Source organism: Apodemus sylvaticus, chromosome 21, assembly GCF_947179515.1.
Source record: "Apodemus sylvaticus chromosome 21, mApoSyl1.1, whole genome shotgun sequence".
Lineage (NCBI taxonomy): Eukaryota > Metazoa > Chordata > Mammalia > Rodentia > Muridae > Apodemus > Apodemus sylvaticus.
This window is the reverse complement of record NC_067492.1, coordinates 53,375,058-53,397,979: the sequence shown is the minus strand read 5'-3', so window position 1 is coordinate 53,397,979 and position 22,922 is coordinate 53,375,058. Positions and strand designations below refer to the sequence as shown.

General features: G+C 44.4%; 1 protein-coding gene across 5 annotated transcripts in view; it reads right to left on the bottom strand.

Annotated features, from left to right (window-relative positions):
• Arhgap10 (Rho GTPase activating protein 10) overlaps positions 1-22,922 on the bottom strand; it is a 284,292-nt gene that overhangs the window by 135,459 nt on the left and 125,911 nt on the right. For 3 of the 5 annotated variants that reach the window (XM_052166588.1, XM_052166591.1, XM_052166590.1), the window contains exon 14: positions 5,047-5,121. The exons of 1 other annotated variant lie outside the window; for it this stretch is intronic. In XM_052166588.1, the coding sequence (XP_052022548.1) occupies positions 5,047-5,121 (75 nt within the window). The remainder of the gene's footprint in view (positions 1-5,046; positions 5,122-22,922) is intronic. One more of the 5 variants, XM_052166592.1, reaches the window with a different exon arrangement.

The window sequence follows — 22,922 nt, the reverse complement described above, 5'->3', positions numbered from 1 at the left end:
TAAAAGGAGACTGCTCTCACAGCCAGGCCATTACAAGGAAGGGCACTCACGGTGGGCCTCTTCCCAAAGGAAGAGGCAGAAAACAGGTTATGAAGAAGGGAGTTTCTGGTCATCCGCAGCCTTTCCACACCCTTCCAGGGAGAAGGAGACAGTAGGCAACTCCTCCCTCAATCTGAGCAATGCCTCAGCTAAAAACAAATAACTAGCTGCTTCCAGAGTTCCCTCTCCCTTGTCCCAGATTTGTTTCTGCAGAGAAAATGGTGCCTTGCTGGTACTTCCTTTTAGAAGGAATGCTAAAAAGAAAGGCTGTCCAGTTGGGATTGCCACTCCAGCAGTGGCTGCCTGTCTGAAGAGCTGTAGGCATGGGTGTGACCACACAGGGACCACTGCTCCAGGGGGACTCCAACTTTCTGAATAGCAAACAGGAAGTGGTGGCTATTTTACGCCACAACACCACACCGGTGAACTCAATTACTCAAAGGTCTGGAGAATTCCTAGGCACTCCAGCATCTGATTACCACAGCTGAGAGCACTAGGCAATGAACTATTGGTGGTGACTGACACCAGATACATTTTGGGCAGTCCCTAGAATCCAGAACTCATTTGTTATTGAGCCTGTCACACAAGCCAGAGATACATTCACGAAATCAAATTAAGCACCCTGATTAAAGATGCAATCCTTTATAACTAGGACTAAATAATTCTGTTCTACCAGCTTTGCCAACCAATTACTTCTGTAACTGAATATTCTGCCTCTCATTAAATCCATTATTTAAAAATCTCACTTTAACATACAAGTCAGATAACATTTTCAATAAACTTGTTACAAGCAAATCACCATTTTAAAATCCCTGAGGCTTCTAAAGGAACTCTTTTATTTCCAGCTTCTACTAAACTATCATTCCGTATTTTGAATTTCATATTCTTTCTATGGAAAACTAAGTCATCCTTCTAAATTCACAGAACAAAAGCAGCTGTCACTTCAGAAGTTAATGACCATGTCTATGTAATTAACCATCTAGTAAATGCTCCCTGTTTTCAAATAGCTCCGTCATCCCTGGTAGTCCTTTGCAATCAGGGAGCCAGGTGGAATTTGTTAGTTTACTTAGGATTCACGCCTAAGATATGTTTAGAGTGTTCATTTGGGATATGTATTCCACCACAAGGGAGGGGACGTGTGTTTCTTCCTTGACCAAAGAACAGCATAACACATTAGTTCAAAATCTAAAGCGACAAGTGCAGGACCAAAGAGCTGGCATTGTAGCACTGTCTCCTTCCCGCACGGCTCCTGGTCACTGCAAAGCCTGATTACCTGGGAGTCAGCACCCTACCGTGCACTTGGGCCATTTATTTTTTCTCCTTGGAGAAGTTGAAGGAGCAGAAAGTGCATGTGTTGCATAAACGTGCTGTGTCACCTCAACCTGTCCCCAGCTGTACTGCTCATGTCCCTCTGCTCTACGTAGGAGGACTGTCCAACAAAGTCAACGAGAAAATAGTTGAAATTAAAATTCTGTGATTTTTGCTCTCTACGGTTCTGTGTCTAAAAACCACCCAGTCTGTGGTAAACCAGGCTTATAAACAGCCAAGTCCAGCGGACCATGCATGCTAAGAGCACATTCTCTCCAGGTTTCCCCTGCTCCGCTCACGGTTCATGCTAATTTGAGAAGACAGACTCCCGGGCGCGTCAACCTCATAGCAGCTCCTATCCGCCCTCACTGTGGTAACTCATCTTCACACTCTTTCCCACTGAAACCTGCCACCGAGTCCCCAAGATGCTCCACCTGCTGCTTCTCTCTGCCTTCCTCGGCAGCTACGTGTTTATAAATATTTTAAAAAGAGAGAGTGAAGGAGCACCTTTCTCCCTGAGTGTATGTGGCCTGGCCTACAGACAGCCAGGGGGCAAGGAAGGAAGGTGGCTTCTCCCCAGGAAGAGAGCAGTCACTCAGAGGGTGCAAGGAAGGCTCCAGGGGAGCTGGAGACAGAAAACACCATCTGCTGGGCCACAGGGTCTCCTGGACCTGGCCTGAAGGAGGAGAAATGTCTCCTGACATCTCCTGTGGGCAGAAGACGAAGGTTAGAGAGCGTGAGGAAAGGGTGGGGAAGGTGAAGGAGCTGAGGAGGTCCCAGGACAGAGGGAGAGAGGGGAACGGGAACGGGAGAAACACTCTCATCGATTTTAATCTTAAACAGGGAAGGGGAAAACAGCACAGGAAGAGAGGCAGCGAGGGTAACGAGCAAGAGACGGAAGAGGATTCAGGCCTTGGGGTCCCTGCAAAGCGCTACAGTCAGAGACTAATTAAGACATTTGAAAAGGAAATGATAAACGTTGATGTTAGGTCTCAAGTGAATACAGCCCTCTTCTGAAAACAAGATGGTCTTTCCAAGATGCTTAAGAATTCAATTAGTTTTCATTTTTCATGAAGAAAATTCCATTATCAGTAAAATGTGCTCTGAAAAATTTACAAATTTGAAATGAACGTATTACTTTGGAGAATTCCCGGAGGACACTGGTTGGCTTTAAAAAGAAATTAAAGCATCTGGCAGGCTCATGCCCTCCTGCCCTGCCTCCTTACGATATAACCTTAACACAATGTAAACAGAAAGTCAGCGCCCATCTGCAGATGTGTGCACACGGTTATTGGAACTCTAAAATGCTTTTTATAGTGATATTGCATCATTGAATGCTGAATACCTGATCAGAATGAAAGGAATACCTTAAGAAAACTCATCCTTATCCAGCAAACACTGAGGAGATCTATTTTGTCAAAAGCTAAGGTTTCTGTTAGTAACAAACTAACCCAGCGTGGCATTGAAGCTACACTTTGGGCAATCTGACTCCTATTACCAATTACCCACAGATGAACAAATCCACACTGCAGAGCCCCCTTAAAGGAATTATTTAATGGGGAAATAACAAATTAATATCTTTGGGCCAATTCTCTAACTTCCTCTGTTTGCTCAATGTTACTTTAAACACACCATTTTTCCCCAACAACTTAATGACGTCCTAGCACGCCTGAGTCTGGACTTCTCTGATACAGGAAAAAAAAAAAAAACAGTTTTTTAGGCGTCTATCTTTATGCACATGCTTATTTGTACGCATGTGCTCAGACATGTGCAGCAGATGAACTTATACATGCGTGCACATACGGGGCAGAGGTTGCTATTAAGCATCTTTCTCTGGGGCTTTTTTTTTTTTTTTTTAAAGAAAAAGGACAGTGTCTCTAATGGAACCTCAAGCTCACGGTTGGGGTAGACCTACTCACCAGCAAGCCCCTGGGCCTTCCTGTCTTTCCTGCAACCCAGCACTGGAGTTACAAGTGTACCAGTGCAACTCCTACGTAGGTCTTAGGAACGAAACTCAGGAGTTTATGCCTGGACTACAAACACTGCTGAGCCATCTCCCAGACGCCTCCAAGTCATGAACTTCTGAGGGCTTTGCAATTTTAAAATACTCTGTGAGCTGAAGACTGCCTTGGGATTTCCCCAAGAGCAGAGGAACTCCCATCAGAGTTAACCGGTACTGTACATGTAGAATTTGTGAGATTAAGAACAAACTTCAAATGGCTCAGTGGTTAAGAGCACCGACTGCTTTTCCCGAGGTCCTGAGTTCAATTCCCAGCAACCACATGGTGGCTCACAACCATCTGTAATGGGATCTGATGCCCTCTTCTGGGGTGTCTGAAGAGAGCAATAGTGTACTCATATACATTAAAATAAACAAACAAACAAACAAACAAAATTCAAGACAATTAAACCCTTCGTGGTTAAGCACAGAAACCCCTGTGTTTCCTTGAGTGTGCTCAAAGTAGTGATCAGATAAATCCAGGGCCACTTTGGCCAACTGACTCCAAAATGTGTCTTTTTCCTTAAATGTATTCTCACAACATCATCATCTTCTAGTCTTAAGCACTGTTAACACCACGTTAGTTAGTGTTTCTAATTTTAAAATTAAGTAAAAGCAGATGCTGAACTCCCATTAAATTCTTCCAGCTGCTCCTGGACCACTGACAACCTGACTATTTAATCTGGAGCCCACTAATGGTAAAAAGGAAAATACGTCTGCACACCCAAGTTAACCGAGAGGCAGAAAGTGGAAACAGCCCTTGAAAGTGAATCAATTCTAGCAAAGCATGCAACTGACAATGGGCAACTTTTGCTGCAGTCCGTGGCTTGAAACGTGCTTGCTTGTGAAACTCCTGATCCACGCAGTGCTCAAGAAGCAGCTCTACCCGAAGCCTGTCACTCGGTTTGTTCATCCTAGTTATACTTTCAAAAGTGAGCTTCTCACACACACTCAAATGAATTCCCAGCACACCGGGGGAGGAGGGGGGGGGGCATCCTTGGTGCTGATTAGTTGGAGTGAGATATCAAATAAATCCGTACACAGCAAGGACAAAAATGACAGAGTCGTCTGATAGCCAGGCCCTCCAGGCAGATGAGTTGTGACCATCCCTCAAGGGCAGCCTGCTCCGGGCCAGGGCACACTGGAAGGAATCTTGCAGGTTGCACAAAACTGACAGCAGCAGGTAGTGCAAAAGCGCTGTGTCATTCACAGAATATCTGGGGCAATGAAATGAATTCATCCTGGCTTCCTCTAGTCTGCGATGCCAAGGAACGTTGTGTTATCAGCACAGATGGAGCATAGTTCTGGAGAAAAGCCTGGTGAGAACTGCAAACTACGAATCCCGGAGACACAGGCCCTCCCTGGCAGATGACAGTTTGGGAAACTATAAAAATGAGTGAGTCCCGGTGATCTTGTAATGTACTGTCAGAATTCGGGACAGGCAATCTGGAACCCATGCAGAGCACAGGGCCCTGACTCCTGACTCCTGCACCTGCGAGCTGCATGCTTCTGCCTTTTTGCTTATTAAGTACCAGGGACAGGGATAATCTCAGCCTCCGCTGAGGACACAACCCACCCAAGTAAGTAGTACAGGAGAAGATGTATTCCTAAGTAAACCCTGTATTAATTCTGAAATACTAGGTTGCAAAGTCAATGAGCATAAACAATTAATGCATGGAAAAATGATTAAAGAGGCATACCCATCAACATACTCAGAAGTCTCTGGACCTTTGAACTCACCCCCACAACTCTGTACAGTCCTTGGTCATTTATACCTATTGAGAGAGACAAAGTGTTAGCAGGTGACAAGGCCACTGTATTTTAAAAGCTATCAAACAGTTGCATTCCAAAATCTCTGATAACTCACAACCGCAGCATTCCTGCAGACTATGAAAATATCTGACCAAACCAAGTGATCGTCAAACTGGTCTATCAGCTTTGTCTGTGAGCTGCGACCCGAAGACGGCCACGCGCAGCAGAATTCCACGTGGACACGGATGCCCACAGCCCTGAGAGAACGCTGAAAGCAAAAACACAGTCCGATGCAGCCTCCACAGTGCACTTCCATGGTTTTGTTTATTTACTTTCTTAGACTTTTTGGGGGGGGAAGTTTCATCCCTTTTATTAATATGAGGATAAGCACACAGGAGAAAGTATTTGGATGATTTTTGAAGACCAGGCACTGAATCTGTGCTTTTAAAACAGAGTTTCCACATACTCCATTGAAATGAATGAATCATTCAACTTAATGTGTTCACTCTCTGTTGAAACCTGAAAACCTTGATCATAAAAGACAAAGGCAAGAGAAGTTAGTCTCCAGCATAGCTTCATGTGTCGAACATGTGCAGAGCAAATGTCTCCGTGTGGACTCTCCTGTGCACCAATCAGTAGTTAAGTGACACCTGGGGGCCACCAGGCAGCTACAGTGAGGGATCGGGTTAGGTGAGGAAGTGCAGTGTTTTAAACAGCACACCTTACGTGTTTCTTGAGAGACCGCCTTGAGGGAAAGGACAGGGAAGACTTCCAACCTACCCACCGTGGGCTGAATCAGGACTTAAGGGACGGGGAGCTGGGAGCTCACCACAACGACATTACTTTTTATGTCTGAAATGCTCCCTAACGAAGAAGACGTTCCAAAATGTGGCTTTATATCCTTACTCTCAGAGAGTTACAGCTCTCTGTGTGCTTGCTTTCTGCAACACAAATGTTAAAGCTAACAGGAACACACTGGTTGCCAAAGAAATGTCTCTAATCCCCAGCTTTTCAGAACACAAAACAGGGACTACACTCTTAACATCCCTGCACGTGGTGGCAGTAAGACTAATATGCAGGGTCTAAAGCTCTGGGTTCAGATCTCCCTAGACATGAGCACATCTGGACACTTTGGGCTTCTGGGTGGTCTAGGAACGAGGGGAGTGTTCCCTATGCTGTACTGGGACGGGAAGAAGATGGTGTGAACGCATCTTTGTAACTCATAGCACACTACACACACAAACTTTCGGCATTCAGTCAAAATCAGTATTCTCTTCTCTTGCAGTATGCAGTCCTCTTATCTGTTTTCCTGTGTGGAACATGTGTGGAAGCCACAGGCTGACAGCAAGATGTCTTGGCCTCAACAGCTTCTCTATCTCCGTGTTTTCTGAGGCAGGGTCTCTCTGATCCTACAGCTCACCATCTGGGCAGGAACAGGAATCTCATCGTCTGCACCACACAGCCCTGGTCACAGTGCACGCTGCGATGTGTGGGGTCTATGTGGGTAAGGGTGTGGAGGATCTGAACTCAGGTCCTCGCGCCTACGAAGTGAGCACGTTATCCGCGTGGTGCTACCACTCCCACACTATGGTTTCCTTTTACTTCTTCCTGGCAATACTGAGATGAACCTAAGCCTTCAAGCACGCCAGGCAAGCGCTGTAGCCCTGCACCTCCTTATTCCCCAGCCCTTCCTTCTTCATTTCCTTTGCTTCTCAAATAGTGTGTATGTGGTGGTGGGGGCGGAGCAGGTGCCATCAGCGGCAGACTAAACTATGAAACAGAACCATCTGCATGCTAAACTTCTATTTAAATTTCTAGTTCCTACCTGTGTTTAATATTTTTACCTTTATTTTTATTTTTTAGGTATATAAGCATTTTACCTACACATATATGCATACACCTTGTGCATGCAATACCCAAAGAGGCAACCACATCCCCCGTGACCGGTTACAGCAGAGCCTCCATGTGGGTTCTAGGAATCAAAACCGGATCCTCTAGAAGAGCAGTCAGTGCTCCTAACTACAAAGTCATCTCTCCGGGATCCCTGTGTTTAGACAGAAGATATTTAAAAGATGCATTAACTTCAATTATATGGCTTAAACCCTTAGAAGAAAAGATTTTGGGGAACAGACAGTGACCAAGCAGACAACATGAAGACATAAGAAGACACCCGCCACCCACAGGCAAGGGGAAAACATACACAACAAACCATGCCAACGTCTTCCCAAAGCTTTAGCTCCCAGGGTGTTGGGGGAAATCACTTCTGGTATAAATCATGCACCGTATGATCCTATGCTGTCACAGCCTGAGCCCAGAGACTGACACCCCTTCTCTCTCAATGTCTCATTAGAGCCAGGAGGGCAGGACCAGCCCACAGTCTAGACACACTTATCTAAAACAGTGACAGTCTACCCCAGCCGCAGCGAGTCCCCTCCATAAGGAGCAACACCTACAACTGACAGGGAAGAACAGCACACCCCTACCAAGGAGAGGCAAAGAGCAACGGAAACTTCCAAGAAGCAAGACCAGAACAATTTCCAAAAGGATAAAGGCCTGAGTCTGGTTCCTTCCCACACTAAGGGCTTGTCCTAGGGCTTTTAAACACCCCGGAATCACTGCTCGACTTAAGTAGTTTGACCCCAGTGACTGAAGTCAAAAGAGCAAGTCGCATTCTGCAGTCAGTCAAACTCGAGCATTTATGAAAAGTGGCAGAAATGCACAGAGATGAAGTAAGAATGTCACTTCAGCAATGATAATCACTCAGCTTCTATCAAATAATTGATCAGGCTAAGTTCGCCAACCTTCGGGAGCTAGAGATAATTAATATAGCATATAAAAGTGCAAAGAATCAAGCTCCTCAACATAGTGTTTCCTCTTTCCAAATAAATTTAAATAAAACCTGGACAAAGGCAGGCTGGAAAGGGCATGTTAGACATCAAGTCTTCCAGGCTTTTCTGTTTCTTCTCCCTCTGTTCTTAAAGGCTGCCAACCAACCAGTATGCCTTTCATGCAGGAACACACACCTGTCCACAGCAACACACCAGTTGCAGATGGTGGGAAATGTAACGGATATGCCAAACTACGGGTGACTTAGCACAACTTCGCCAGCTTCCTTTCCAAAATTCCCTCTTTTAATCAAAAGATTATGCCAGTCACCCAAAGTTAGAATTTTGGAATCAGCCTTGAGCTCTTCCTTATTTGTACACACTCAGCAGGTCAGAGGACACTACAATACCTTTCCTGTGCAAAGCACACAGAGCACATGCTAACTATTAAAATAAACATAAAGAAACACAGCCAGAATCCACCCCACCAACACCTTTACCCTTTTCACTGGTGCAGAAACTTCTGCATAAGGTCCTCCTACCCCATTTACCCTACACATCCACAACAGGCCCTACCTGACCTATCTACTGTACTTCTGGGAGAGTTTACTCAGAGCAGACTACAGGCAGTCACCTGCAAACACTGGAGCTCAGAACGTGCTTGGTGGGTGCATTGCGGCTGGTATCTCAGCTGACAAGCGACCGATCCCCTGATGCTCACAAACTTACCCATCTGGCACGACTGTTCCCTAAACATGTGCCACGTAGGATTCGGGCTTCCCAAGGCCAAGAGCAAAACAGGTTCTCATTCATGTCTAATCCAGGAAAAACTCAGCTTTCTCATACCACCTCACAGAACTCTTGCCTGGTTTTTTGCTTTTTGTTTTTGTTTTTATTTTTTAACAGAACTCACAATTAATTCCTTCCAATTTGTTGCTTCATATATTTTACAACATGCCATAGCAATTCCTGAAGCCAGGGCTGAGGGCCTGACCTGGTCCCAGGTCTGTTCCTTATTTCCTTCACTCATGGAAGAACTTCAACTTTATTTTCACTGGGATAAAAAACAATGTTCCCAGCCTGCCAATACAGAGAAGCACATACTAATCAATTATGTATTGAATGTTCCCTTTCAACTTAAAAAAATCTAAATCCCCAAACGCATGCCGTCTTAAGTCTTTAAACAAATGCAGACGTGTACTTTACCCACAGGTTTCTCCTCCCCAGTACACAGCTCACCTACAAAACTACTCATTTCATTGTGTCTTCTGTTCTACTTCCATGGTCGCTTGTATACAAACAATGGGTACAAAATATGTATGTCTTGAAATTAAATTATATTTATAAAGATTAGGACAAAACAGAAATCTGACCAGAAAAAATTAAAGTATACAAACCATCCTACATTTTCTAGGACATAAATGCTCACTAGTGCACAGTAGTAATTTTCTAAGTTAAAAATTGTAATCTCCACAATGGTTAGACCCACAAAGGTTTCCCTTCTCTTCATCAGTGAGACAAAGTACACATGGGCGGACCTCCACAGCAGTGCAAGGGGGAGCTGCGGCCTCTGAGAAGGGCAGGTGTGCTGAAATCCACTGTGTCCCACATAGCACAACCTGTCTCTCACATTCTGCTCTGCCAGGAGCATCACACAGGGACGCCATCTTCCATATGGAAAGGATCCAAAAGCAAGAGCAAGGCACTGGCGCCGCCTGTTTGCAGTCCATTTCTCCTCACGGCCAGAGGGAAGCAGCTGCTCGGGCTGGGGCCCACTTTGCTCCAGGAACATGGTGAAGCTGCTAACACTGGCTGCACCCACTGGCTCGTGCAGATGAAGAAGGGAAGAGGAAAGAGAGGAAGGTCACACAGGAAGGAGCAGGAAAACACAAAAGACAGTAGAACTAAGAGTGGCGGAGCTAAGGAGAGGTGGAAGAGGAGAGGTGGGGGAGGGGAGGGGAGGGCGAGATCCCTTATGCTGTATAACACACAAGCAGACGCTACCAAAGAGAAAAGTAGAGCGCTTGTTTAGTTTTTAACTGTGCTATAAAATTTAAACCTAATTCCAAACTAGCTAGGTGGATTATTATACATGAAAGACATGCTGGCCATGGCCCACATTTATAAAATACAGCACATGCTAGGAAGAGAACCAACATTTATTTAACAGAAATGAGTCATGGGAAATGTGTATCTCCTAGCCAGCAGGATGGTCCAGTGGTTAAAGGCACATGGCCAGTAAGCCTGACAACTGAGTTCAGTTGCTGGACCCCACATGGCGGTAAGACATAACTCCCAAGTTGTCCTGTGACCTACACATACACACAACGGAACATGTGTGCACTGACACAAAATAAATGAATAAATGTGATACATATGATAAGAAAATATAGAATTCCTGTTCACCAAAAATATCTCCAACTTTCTCTGTCTTTTGACCCGATAATTAGCATGTAGGACACCAGCGCCACAGACAAGAGTTGGGGAGCTGATTCAGTAAGTGAAGTACTTATGGTGTAGGCATAAGGTTGTGAGTTCAGATTTCCCAGTTCCCATGTAAAAACAAAACATTGCCAACCACTAGCATTCGTGGGTAGCATCTCTGCTATGTCCCATCCTCGGGGATCTTGCTGTCAGTTGCAAACTTGATTTAACATTCTCATTTTCAAAATACACTTACTAGTTCTTTGAGAATTCCATACATGCATATAAAACATCTGGCTCATGCTCAGTCCACAGCTCCCAGGCCTGCTTTCTACCCCATACCCACCTCCCACAGGCATGCCCACTCAGGCCAACTTGTGCCATCTTTGTATCCGTGGGTGTGGGGTCCTCACTGGCACAGGCTCTCCCTTCTTGACATTCTCCACCCAAAGCACATAGGAAAGAGGCAGTCTGCCCTGTGGCAGGAACTATGACCCACATGCACGGCCAGCATCCCACTCCTACTTCCCAAACCCAGCACCAGCTGGAGAAGGCACAAGGCGAACACCAGACCTAAGCCGGGAGTTCTGCACATAGAGCAAAGTTTATCACCTCTAATGTGAGTCTCAAATACAGCAGGCTTATTAAAAAAGTTTATTAAAAGCTACCTTTGAAGGCAGATCAAATGGACTACACACAAATATGGCTGCCCTTACTTCCTGTTCATACAAAACAGAGAAAAGGCCTCTGCTTCAGGGTAGACAGCCCCTGGACTCACTATAGTTCATGTACAACCATCCACACCAGCAGGTGAAGCGCTCGGACTGAGACCGAAGCGAGGCTGTGGGAGGACAGAGAAGAACTCCCAGGGTCTAAACTGCACAGGTCTCAGCCATGCCTGTCCCTGGATCTCAGGGCAGCTATGATTCCCCATGTGGGTTCTGCCGTCTCTCCTCATGGTTCGATTCTTGACAAAAGGAACGTGCCATACAGTGTCCTCAGTACGAGCTGTGAGACAGCCACAGGCTTCCTCTAACTTGTGTTGTACCAGCAACAGAACCAAGCCTATTAAATAATGTACTTGCTTAACCACCTCCTGCATTGTCTGGAGGCTGAGGGTACCTATGGTAGTCTATAAATAGATCAGCTCAACTCTCCTGGGATTTAGACAGATCCCACTCTGCTATTTTATCTTCCAGAAAGAGATGCTCAGGCACTGGGCACTTCTTTCCTACGCTGCTCAAGCATCTGCAGGATGTAGGCCATGCACTAAGGCAGGTGTTGCTCGGGGACATAGTAATGCAAGTGTAGGCAAGCAGGTCAGGAGCATGCTGTCCTCACGCCCAGTTTGTACCCAGCACAGACTCACTCACATTGTTCCTCTCCTCTTCCTTTCCCAGGGTCCACACCTTCTAATGTGCTCTTCAACCCCTGTCACCTCTGTACACTTTCCTTCACCTCAGATGAGCCCGCTGAGCTTACATCTCCTTGAGCTCACTTTGTGAAGAGGAAAATTCATAGCCCTGAGTGGCTCCAAAAAGAAAATGGAGAGAGCATATACTAGAAACTTAACGACACACCTGAAAGCCCTGGAACAAAAAGAAGCCAATTCACCCAGGAGGAGTAGAAGATAGGAAATCATCAAACTCAGGGCTGAAATCAGTCAAGTAGAAACAAAGAGAACCATACAAAGAATCAACAAAACCAGGAGCTGGTTTTTTGAGAAAATCAACAAGATAGATAAACCCTTAGCCAGACTGACCAAAGGGCAGAGAGAAAGTATCCAGATTAACAAACTTAGAACTGAAAAGGGAGATATAACAACGGAAACTGAGGAAATTCAAAAAATCATCAGATCCTACTACAAAAGCCTATACTCAACACAACTGGAGAATCTGGAGGAAATGGACAATTTCCTAGACAGATACCAAATACCAAAAATTAAATCAGGACGAAATAGATCATCTAAACAGTCCCATAACCCCTAAAGAAATAGAAGGGGTCATAGAAAGCCTTCCAACCAAAAAAAGCACAGGACCAGATGGCTTCAATGCAGAATTCTATGAGACCTTCAAAGAAGACCTAACACCAATACTCTTCAAACTATTCCACAAAATAGAAACAGAAGGAACACTACCCAATTCCTTCTATGAAGCCACAATTACGCTGATACCAAAACCACACAAAGATCCAACAAAGAAAGAGAACTTCAGACCAATTTCTCTAAGGAACGTTTGTTCTTCCTTATCTTTTCAATATTGTACTTGAGGTACTAGCTCGGGCAATTAGACAACATAAGGAGGTCAAAGGGATACAAATTGGAAAGGAAGAAGTCAAACTATCATTATTTGCAGGTGATATGATAGTCTACCTAAGTGACCCAAAAAACTCTACTAGAGAACTCCTACATGAACATCGATGCAAAAATATTCAATAAAATTCTTGCCAACCGAATCCAAGAACACATAAAAGTGATCATCCACCATGATCAAGTAGGCTTTATTCCAGGGATGCAGGGTTGGTTCAATATACGGAAATCCATCAATGCAATCCACTATAAAAACAAACTCAAAGAAAAAAACCACATGGTCATTTCATTGGATGCTGAAAAAGCATTTGACAAAATTCAGTATCCTTTCATGCTTAAAGTCTTGGAAAGAACAGGAATCCAAGGCCCATACCTAAACATAGTAAAAGCAATATACTGCAAACCGGTAGCCAACATCAAACTAAATGGAGAGAAACTTGAAGCAATCCCACTAAAATCAGGGACTAGACAGGGCTGCCCCCTCTTTCCTTATCTTTTCAATATTGTACTTGAGGTACTAGCTCGGGCAATTAGACAACATAAGGAGGTCAAAGGGATACAAATTGGAAAGGAAGAAGTCAAACTATCATTATTTGCAGGTGATATGATAGTCTACCTAAGTGACCCAAAAAACTCTACTAGAGAACTCCTACAGCTGATAAACAACTTCAGCAAAGTGGCTGGTTATAAAATCAACTCAAGCAAATCAGTAGCCTTCCTATACTCAAAGGATAAGCAGGCTGAGAAAGAAATTAGGGAACTGACACCCTTCACAATAGCCACAAACAGTATAAAGTACCTTGGAGTGACTCTTACCAAACATGTGAAAGATCTGTATGACAAGAACTTCAAGACTCTGAAGAAGGAAATGAAAGAAGACCTCAAAAAATGGAAAACCTTCCATGCTCATGGATCGGCAGGATTAATATAGTTAAAATGGCCACTTTGCCAAAAGCAATATACAAATTCAACGCAATACCCATCAAAATCCCAACTCAATTCTTCATAGAGTTAGAAAGAGCAATTCTCAAATTCATCTGGAATAACAAAAAACCCAGGATAGCTAAAACTATTCTCAACAACAAAAAAAAAAATTCTGGGGGAATCAGTATCCCTGACCTCAAGCAATATTACCGAGCAATAGTGTTAAAAACTGCATGGTATTGGTACAGTGACAGGCAGGCGGATCAATGGAACAGGACTGAAGATCCAGAAATGAACCCACACACCTATGGCCACTTAATCCTCGACAAAGGGGCTGAAAACATCCAATGGAAAAAAGATAGCCTTTTTAACAAATGGTGCTGGTTCAACTAGAGGTCAGCATGCAGAAGAATGCGAATTGATCCATCCTTGTCTCCTTGTACTAAGCTCAACTCCAAATGGATCAAGGACCTCCACATAAAGCCAGGCACTCTGAAGCTAATAGAAAAGAAACTGGGGAAGACCCTTGAGGACATCGGTATAGGGGGAAAGGTCCTGAACAGAACACCAATAGCGTATGCTCTAAGATCAAGAATTGACAAATGGGACCTCATAAAATTACAAAGTTTCTGTAAAGCAAAGGACACCATCAAAAGGACAAATTGGCAACCAACAAATTGGGAAAAGATCTTCACTAACCCTACATCAGATAGAGGGCTAATATCCAATATATACAAAGAACTAAAGAAGTTAGACCCCAGAAAACCAAATAACCCTATTAAAAAATGGAGTACAGAGTTAAATAAAGAATTCTCACCTGAAGAACTTCAGATAGCAGAGAAACATCTTAAAAAATGCTCAACTTCATTAGTCATCAGGGAAATGCAAATCAAAACAACCCTGAGATTTCACCTTACACCAGTCATCAGAATGGCTAAGATTAAAAACTCAGGAGACAGCAGGTGTTGGCAAGGATGTGGAGAAAGAGGAACACTCCTCCACTGCTGGTGGGGTTGCAAATTGGTACAACCACTCTGGAAATCAGTCTGGCAGTTCCTCAGAAAACTGGGCACCTCACTTCCAGAAGATCCTGCTATACCACTCCTGGGCATATACCCAGAGGATTCCCCAGCGTGTAATAAGGACACATGCTCCACTATGTTCATAGCAGCCCTATTTATAATAGCCAGAAACTGGAAAGAACCCAGGTATCCCTCAACAGAAGAATGGATGCAAAAAATGTGGTATATATACACAATGGAGTACTATTCAGCTATTAGAAACAATGAATTCATGAAATTCTTAGGCAAATGAATGGAGCTGGAGAACATCCTACTAAGTGAGGTAACCCAGTCTCAAAAGATCAAACATGGTATGCACTCACTAATAAGTGGATATTAGCCTGGAAAACTGGAATACCCAAAACATAATCCACACATCAAATGATACGTACAAGAAGAACGGAGGAGTGGCCCCTGGTTCTGGAAAGATTCAGTGTAGCAGTATAAGGCAAAACCAGAACAGGGAAGTAGGAAGGGGTGGATGGGAGAATAGGGGGAGGGAAGGGGGCTTATGTGACTCTCAGGGAGTGGGGGACCAGAAAAGGGGAAATCATTTGAAATGTAAATAAAAAATATATCAAATGAAATAAAAAAATAAATAAAAAAAAATGCTATCTTGCGCCAAAGAAGTTCTAACTCTAGCCTTCTAAGGAGCCCCACACACTTCATATTCCTTGAACCAGCTTTGTTAGAAACTAGGTGAAAGGTCGCATTCCAGAGCCCTCCCTTTGTTAAGAGCTGGGCAAAAAGGCCTTGAATAGGTGATCCTGGTCCCGTAAGGCAACTGGAAATGAGGTAATTATCTGCTTATCTTGCTTCCGTAAACTGCTTACACCATTACCCCCACCCAGGAGTTCACATAGGTGTAGACCTCCATGAAAATAGGAAACTAACAGGGCCACAGAGTCCGGGCTCTGATAATTTAAACTGATTGGCCAAAAAACTATGGAGTGGTACAAATCAATTGGCTCGCACTTCACAGGCTCTTGATGCTAAGGAATGATTGGTTTGTGATTCTCGGGCTTTGTTGTAAACTTATAAAAGCTGTCCCAATTCTGCACTCGGGGTCTCACAGTCCTCTACCCCTGCCTGGTGTATGACCGTGGACCCCAGAGCTCTGGAATAAAAATCCTCTTGCTTATTGCATCGAGACCGTTTCTTGCAAGTGATATGGGTATCACCTTCTGAGACATGGAGTGCTGGGGCGCCCTCGTTTTTCGAGTTTTACAGTTGCAGTGAACATACGTGACACGCTGGTTTCACTTCCTCTGACCATACAAGCAGGAATATGACTACTCGACCATCCAACATTTCTATAATCAATTTGTGAAGCATCTCCATATTGTACATATCCTCATTTAAATCACTATCACCTCTTATATAAATCATGTCTGAAATCCTAATAGCCATTCTGCCGACCATCTTTTACTATCTGATCCTCATCAATCCAACTTCCAGATTACTTTCAACACACTGCTGTTCAAATCTGTCAACAGCTCACACCAGTCTATGGCAGCCACTTGCAACCCAGCCCAGGAAAATGTGTCCCAACACGTTCAACTGTTCACAAAAGCATCATCTCACACAAGCCACCCACCACAGCCAGTAAAACCTTGCCCCAGTGCCTTCTGATCCAATATGCCCCTCTATAGCATAGAGCTGGTTACCCTTAGAAATAGTGTCCCCTTCTTTTTATAAGGAAGAAAGGGTTTGCTTGAAAGAGTTTCCTAAATGTCTAGGTTTTCTCCCACAGCATAGCCCACTCTTACCATGTTACTCTTGGTGGTGCTCTTTGTAACTGAGCATGACTGAAGTAAGCAAAAGGTAGTACTCTAGCAACTGAGGCTCACAATCAGACAGTCATCCCTACTGCAACTGAGGCTGGACAGACAGTTGTCCCTACTGCAAGAGTCTTTCTTCCTCTACCAATCTCCAAGAAAATGCATGGGATCACTCATAAGAGGAATACAGAATACTCACAAGGATGTCTGACTGTTACTACCGATTGTCAACTGGACAAGACCTAGACTAATGCAGAGAGCATGCCTCACATCCGTATCTGTGAGGAAATCTATGAGTTAGCTTAGACTCTGGGCATGCCTACAGAGAAACTCATGATCACATTAACTGAAGTGGGAAGACAGACTAGACCCAGTCCTTCCATGGGCTTGGGTCCGCAAATGCATAAATAGGAGGAAGCTAGCTTGAGTACATCATTGTCTTTCGATTTCCTGACCGAAGGTCACGTGACCAACTGCGACCAATTGCGTCAAGCCCATGCTGCCTTGACTTCCTCGCTAGGGTGTACTGTATCTTGAACTATGAGTCCTCCTTACATTGCTAGTACCTGGTGATCAGCACAGCACAGTAAAGGTAACTGAGATACCATCATTGTTTTAGTATTGGGCTGAGCCTCATCTTAATCCTGCATTATCTTTCCTATAGCATGACTGAAGTACAGCAGTTACACGTGTGGCCAGGAAAACCTAAGTATTAAAGTAAGCTGAGATGGATGGGATAGCAAAATATACTCATCACAATACACAGAACTCGGGCTTAAGTGATGGAAAATTTTGACTAACATGAATTAGAGAGAGCCTCAGACACAAAACAGAAGTTGCTCCTGCTCTTTGGAAGCCTCGCTTCATTCCTTCCCCACACAGACCAAAGCATCACTGGCCTAGAAGCTACTGTCTGTTTTCAAAGCAGCCATGGCACCAGGTAATAATCAATCTCAGGCAACCAGCACAAATCTCAACCTCGTCTTTTCCCTTTTGTGAATTTGCCAGGAGCCCAAGACTAGCCACAGTGGTTCTTCCAAGCATCTTCTTTCTTTACCATCTGTCCCTTTTGGTGCTCGAGACAGCTTACTGCTCAAGTGACCACATCATAATATGGAATAGAAAGGGCACAAACCCAATTGGTTAATTCTGCTGCTTGTTAGTGAAGACACACAAGATGACTGACTCATAGGAACTCAGGGGAGTCGTTCCCCTTTGTAAGCGGGAATGAGGAGAAAGAAGTATTCATTAAAAGTTCGTCAGTGTTCCTACAGCCTTGAATCCATGGTACCTAAGTACCAGGGCATCAATTGCTAAATTTACATCTGTGTTGTGGGGTGGGAGGGGACATTCAACTTGTCCCATTACCACAACAACAATAGGGAGGAGACACAGGCACAGCCTCCTTCACAGATAGTGAAAGGAAGATGAAGACAGGACCTTGCTGATAATATTCAAGCTGAGGTGCTCCTGAGGCCTGGCTTTAGAGTCTGAGATCATTCTCTGCTCTAGGAAAATAAAGGCATCAAGATAAAACATCACAAACATACCCGATTTTGGTGCAGACACACAAAACCAAGACCACAAACCTATAGAAAAAATTTTTACCAAGAGAACTCTACCAAGTTCACAGGTTCTCTAAGCACACACCCAGCATGACTTGGAAATGCACCATTGCTGCTCTCTTGCCCCTGTGCTACATCAAACCCCACATACACCCAAAGCTAGATCATTCATGTAATTACTAGACACAGCTCAATCCTACTGCATGGATTCAGAGGCTAAGGGATGTGAAGAAAACCACTGATAAACAAAGGAGGAAGGAAAGCTGGAGAACTCTCGACTGAAAAAAAAAGAGCCACTCAACAAGGGAAGAATTAACAGCCACACATCAACCTTCCACCACAGGGACACGAGATTTGAGCATTATTCACTGTGGCAATGACTCTTCTGGCCTGCCTCGCCTGGCTGCACAATTTCAGCCTGGTGGTTTTGCAGACACCTCGAAGCTCTCCTGCTCCCTCCCTCAGGCCTGACTGGCCTGGCTGCAGAATTTTAGCATTGCATTTGCAGTTCTGCAGACACCTCTTGCTCTCCAGCTCCTCCCACATGACACTGTCCTCTGCTCCCGCCCACTCTCACCTCACACCAACACTGATTAAAACAGAAATGGCGAGTGAGACACGCATTTGCTTGTATAGGTTTAATGGGGATAGCTGTTCTTTATTGTCTTCATGTCACATGGGATTCGCCCTTGGCGATGTGAGATCACTGTGCAATCATGGTCAAATGCTGCCAGTTCACCTGGGCACCTTAATACCCAAACACACCTCCAAAGATTAATACTGAAACCACACATTATCTTCTGGAAAAACTCGTCCTGGGCCCCCACACCAGCTGAGCACTCTGTGGAAGCAGCACAATGCCCAAGCCAATGTCAGGAGAATTCTCCAAAAATGTTCGGAGCAAGAGAAATCACTTAGATGTGACAAATCAAGGTCTGTCGTGTCTTTTCTGTCCCAGGCACTCACAGCTTGTTACAGTGCTGAGTTTGATAACTGACAGCTTGCCTACACCAACATTTTAATGCCATGCTCTAGAAAAGTAAAGTGAATATTCAAATTACACACATATGGAAGATTTTAAAGACAAACTTCATAAACAAAAGTGACATACAAATTTAGTTTTAACATAATGACTATTTTAAAAACAGCAGCTAAGATGTTTTTAAGCAAAAAAAAAAAAAATTACTGTTTTTGCTTGCATTATAGTACATATACCTCAAAATTAGGTGTTATGTGTGCCTATCAAGAAAAAAAATGTTCTGGGCATGTTTCCTCTCTAGGATGGGGAGTTATTTACTTGAGAAAATTACATATGCATATTTCACACTCTAAAATGCTTCACTCTCCTCCATATGCAAGATGATCTTTCTCTGTCTTCTATATCACCCATAATTCATAAAGATGCTGACATAAACTCCTATATATATATATGACATGGAAATATTCATTCTAACCACATACAGAAAACCAACCCTTCTAATAATTTTATAAGCTGTAATTTGTCAACTTGCCATTATAACATGTTGGTTCTATCTCCTCAATGCTCAGGCCAAAGCAATCGCTTACTGAATGCTTTCTACACACAAGGCACTGCATGTTGACAGACAGAAGCAGCATGCAAAGGATAAGGAAGATATTTCTCCATTCCAAGAAAACAGTAGATTCTAAGAAACAAAGTAAACACAGGAAATATAATGAACAAAACCAGGGTGTGAGCAACGGAGGAGGCACACAAATGTCTCAGGATAAACACACACACACACACACACACACACACAGAAAAGAAAAAGCAAAACAGAGAAAATGGCAGAGAGCACAGGGTGTTTCCTAAAGCTAGCTCATCTCTTTTCCACAAACTAGGTACATGAAAGCATACAAACTCCTGTCACACTCCCTGGTGCCGGATGAAGAATCTGATGCCCAGATACCATTTGATTCTATGAGTCAATGAGTGTGTATGGTTTGACTGCTTCTGAGATGCAGTAGACCCCGAATACCTGCCCAACAGTCCCACCCGGCCAGAGAGATGTTAGTGTCTGTATCACGTTTGGAAGCTAAGGTCCTTCCAAAGCATTGTTGTAGACCTCACAGGAGCTTAGACCTCACCATTCTCTCAGAGGCAAGGCAACTCCTTCGAGAGCCTGTTCCACCATACTCCTGTCCTGCCTGCCCAGTCTCACCTGACTCAAACCCCAGGCACAGTCAGTACATTCATTCAAACACCAACACCTTTACTCCCTGAGCCTAAAGCCCTTCCTCCTGATAGCCCAAGGCAGCAGGAACCTGGACAATTCTTCTTCCCCTGTAGAATTCAGACCAACAGTTGGGGACACTCTTTTGCCTCCTGGCCATGGGGCCTCACATAGTTTTTAAGTCTTGGTAAAGAAATCCTGGACTTGAATTCTGAGTAACGCTGTGAGAGTTACAACCTCGGGCTCTTGGAATGCATTTCACATTATGAGACAAGAGCCTTGGGAGGCCAGAAGCAGACCATCTTCCAAAGGCCCATGTTTTGGAGGACTGGCATCTAGAAACAAGGCTTAGCAGAAGGTTGCTGGGCCAGCCCCACTGAGGCCTGGAAGAGGAGTGTGGAAGTCTTCTTCTTTGTTTTCTTTGCTTTCTAGCCATATGATGAGAGGTTTTATGTCACTACATAGTCCAGGCATGCTGTGCTGCTTCACCATAGGTCCAAAGCTATCAGAGTAACTAATCACAGACTGGGACCTTCAGACTGAGAACCACAAATATCTACTTGTTTGCTTGTTTGTTTGTTTGTTTGTTTATAGAGGGTGGACCCTCCAGGCCTCCATGAATCAGGATGCTTTAGAGGACAAAGGAGAATGCTAAGCCATCCTCTATAACACGTGCAGAGCAGTAGCACTTCCCTGATTTCCCGGGCTCGTCTGCATGGCATCTAACAGACTGATTCTCTTGGCTTGACACACTGAGATCTGGCTTTCCTATAAGTTCCCAAACACTTCTTACAATCCCCAAAGTCCTGGGGCCCCAGTCAATAGATTTCACACATCACCCGCACAGAAACCATGGTTGTCCCTGTGCCCTGAAAGCCCCCTCTAATTCTGCAGCTGCTCTGCTCCTCCCAGGTCTCACTACCTATAGCAGAAACCAACAAAGGTCCTCAACACACTTGGAATCCATAGTCACAAAACACAATGCAGCAAGGATGTGTCACAAATGTCTGTGTGGCTTTGGTCCTCTTACTTCCCAAAGTCCTTGCAGCAATCCAGTGAGTCTCTAAGCACTGCTTGACCAACAGGACTCCAGTGATGTCATCGGTGGCTCGGAACTATATGTGCCTCTGCCAACTTGGTCACCTTGCATAGGAAGCTGCCCAGTCTCTGCAGCATGTGCACATGTCACAGTCACTTCCTTTCATACTAACCTCTGTAAGCCTGCTTGCTCTTTAGCGCCCTCTAGCACCGAGCCCACACCTTCACCATTGCGTGGAAATGCATTAGGTACTTGCTTTCACTACTGACCCTTTGTGTTTCCTTCCCAGTCAAGTTTGAACTCCCTCAGCTACATTCCGTCTACATCTTAGCTGGTAATCTCTGAATGCCAGGATCTAACCCTTGTCCCTTAAGATCTTAGATCAAGAAAGCCCATTCCTGAACCACAGTCCTCCATTAGCACTGAGGCCTTCCAGCCCACTGTCTGTCACATGCCAAGGTTCTCCTAATCTGTGCAAACTTACATTTTTATTTTAGCACCTAGAATAATTCAATTGCTTACAGATGTTTCTGCTCTGACTAACATTACTGGTTTAAGGGTATATGGAACCAACCTTTACTGTCTAGTCCAAAGACCTGAGGCAAGGCTCTGCCCACCTTGAAATTGCTCAATAAACCCAAGTTAGCAGACCGGCTTTCTTCAGACACACTAGGGATGGATTATCTGTTACTGAGGAAAAGAATACTGCTATCTTGTTCAGAACATTTCTGTTTTATCTAGGATTAAATTGGATTGTTATTTAAGAAAAGAAGTTAAGAAAAAAGATCCTACATAGCAGGTGGTAGCACGGATGAAGAATCTGGCACCAGGGTGAGAAACTTATGTCACCCATGTTGTCTCCAAGTTGAAGGATTTCATCAAACACTTGTTGCCAACTTCCTCTGCACCTTCATCACAGTGAACCTTTAACAATACTGACACAGCCTCTGGTACACAGTCTGACTTAATGGCTAATGGTGTGAACTGGGAACTGGCTATTTCAAAAGCTCCCCGAAGCCAGAAGACTCCACAGCCTTCTGTGCATAGCCAGCCAGGAGGGAGTGATCTCCCAGCAGGCTTTCACTTTTGATCACAGAGGTGAGATCTCTCACTTTTAATCTCAGAGGTGAGATCTCCACCTTCTCTCTGGAGGGGACTCAGCTAGGAGCACACAGGGCCTAAGATCAGTGGAACAGCTGGGATGGAAGTCTTCCTGCCTGCCACCATTTGCACTGGGTAGCCAGGAAACTCCACAGCCTTCTGTGCATAGCCCGCCACGAGAGAGAGATCTCCCAGAAGTGCTTTCATTTTTGAGCTCAGAGGAATAAGGACACAGGCTTACAGGCTCACAGGAGGAACAAACTCCAGCCTGAGACAGCAAGACCAACTAGCACCAGAGATAACCAGATGGCGAAAGGCAACCACAAGAACCCTACCAACAGAAACCAAGGCCACATGGCAACATCAGAACCCAGTTCTCCCACCACATCAAATTCCAGATACCCCAACACACCAGAAAAGCAAGAGTTGGATTTAAAATCGTATCTCATGATGCTGATAGAGGGGCTTCAAGAAACACTTAAATAACTCCCGTAAAGAAATACAGGAGAACATCAGTAAACTGGTAAAAGCCCTTAAAGAGGAAATACAAAAATCCCTTAAAGAAATACAGGAGATCGTGGGTCAACAAGCAGAAGCCCTTAAA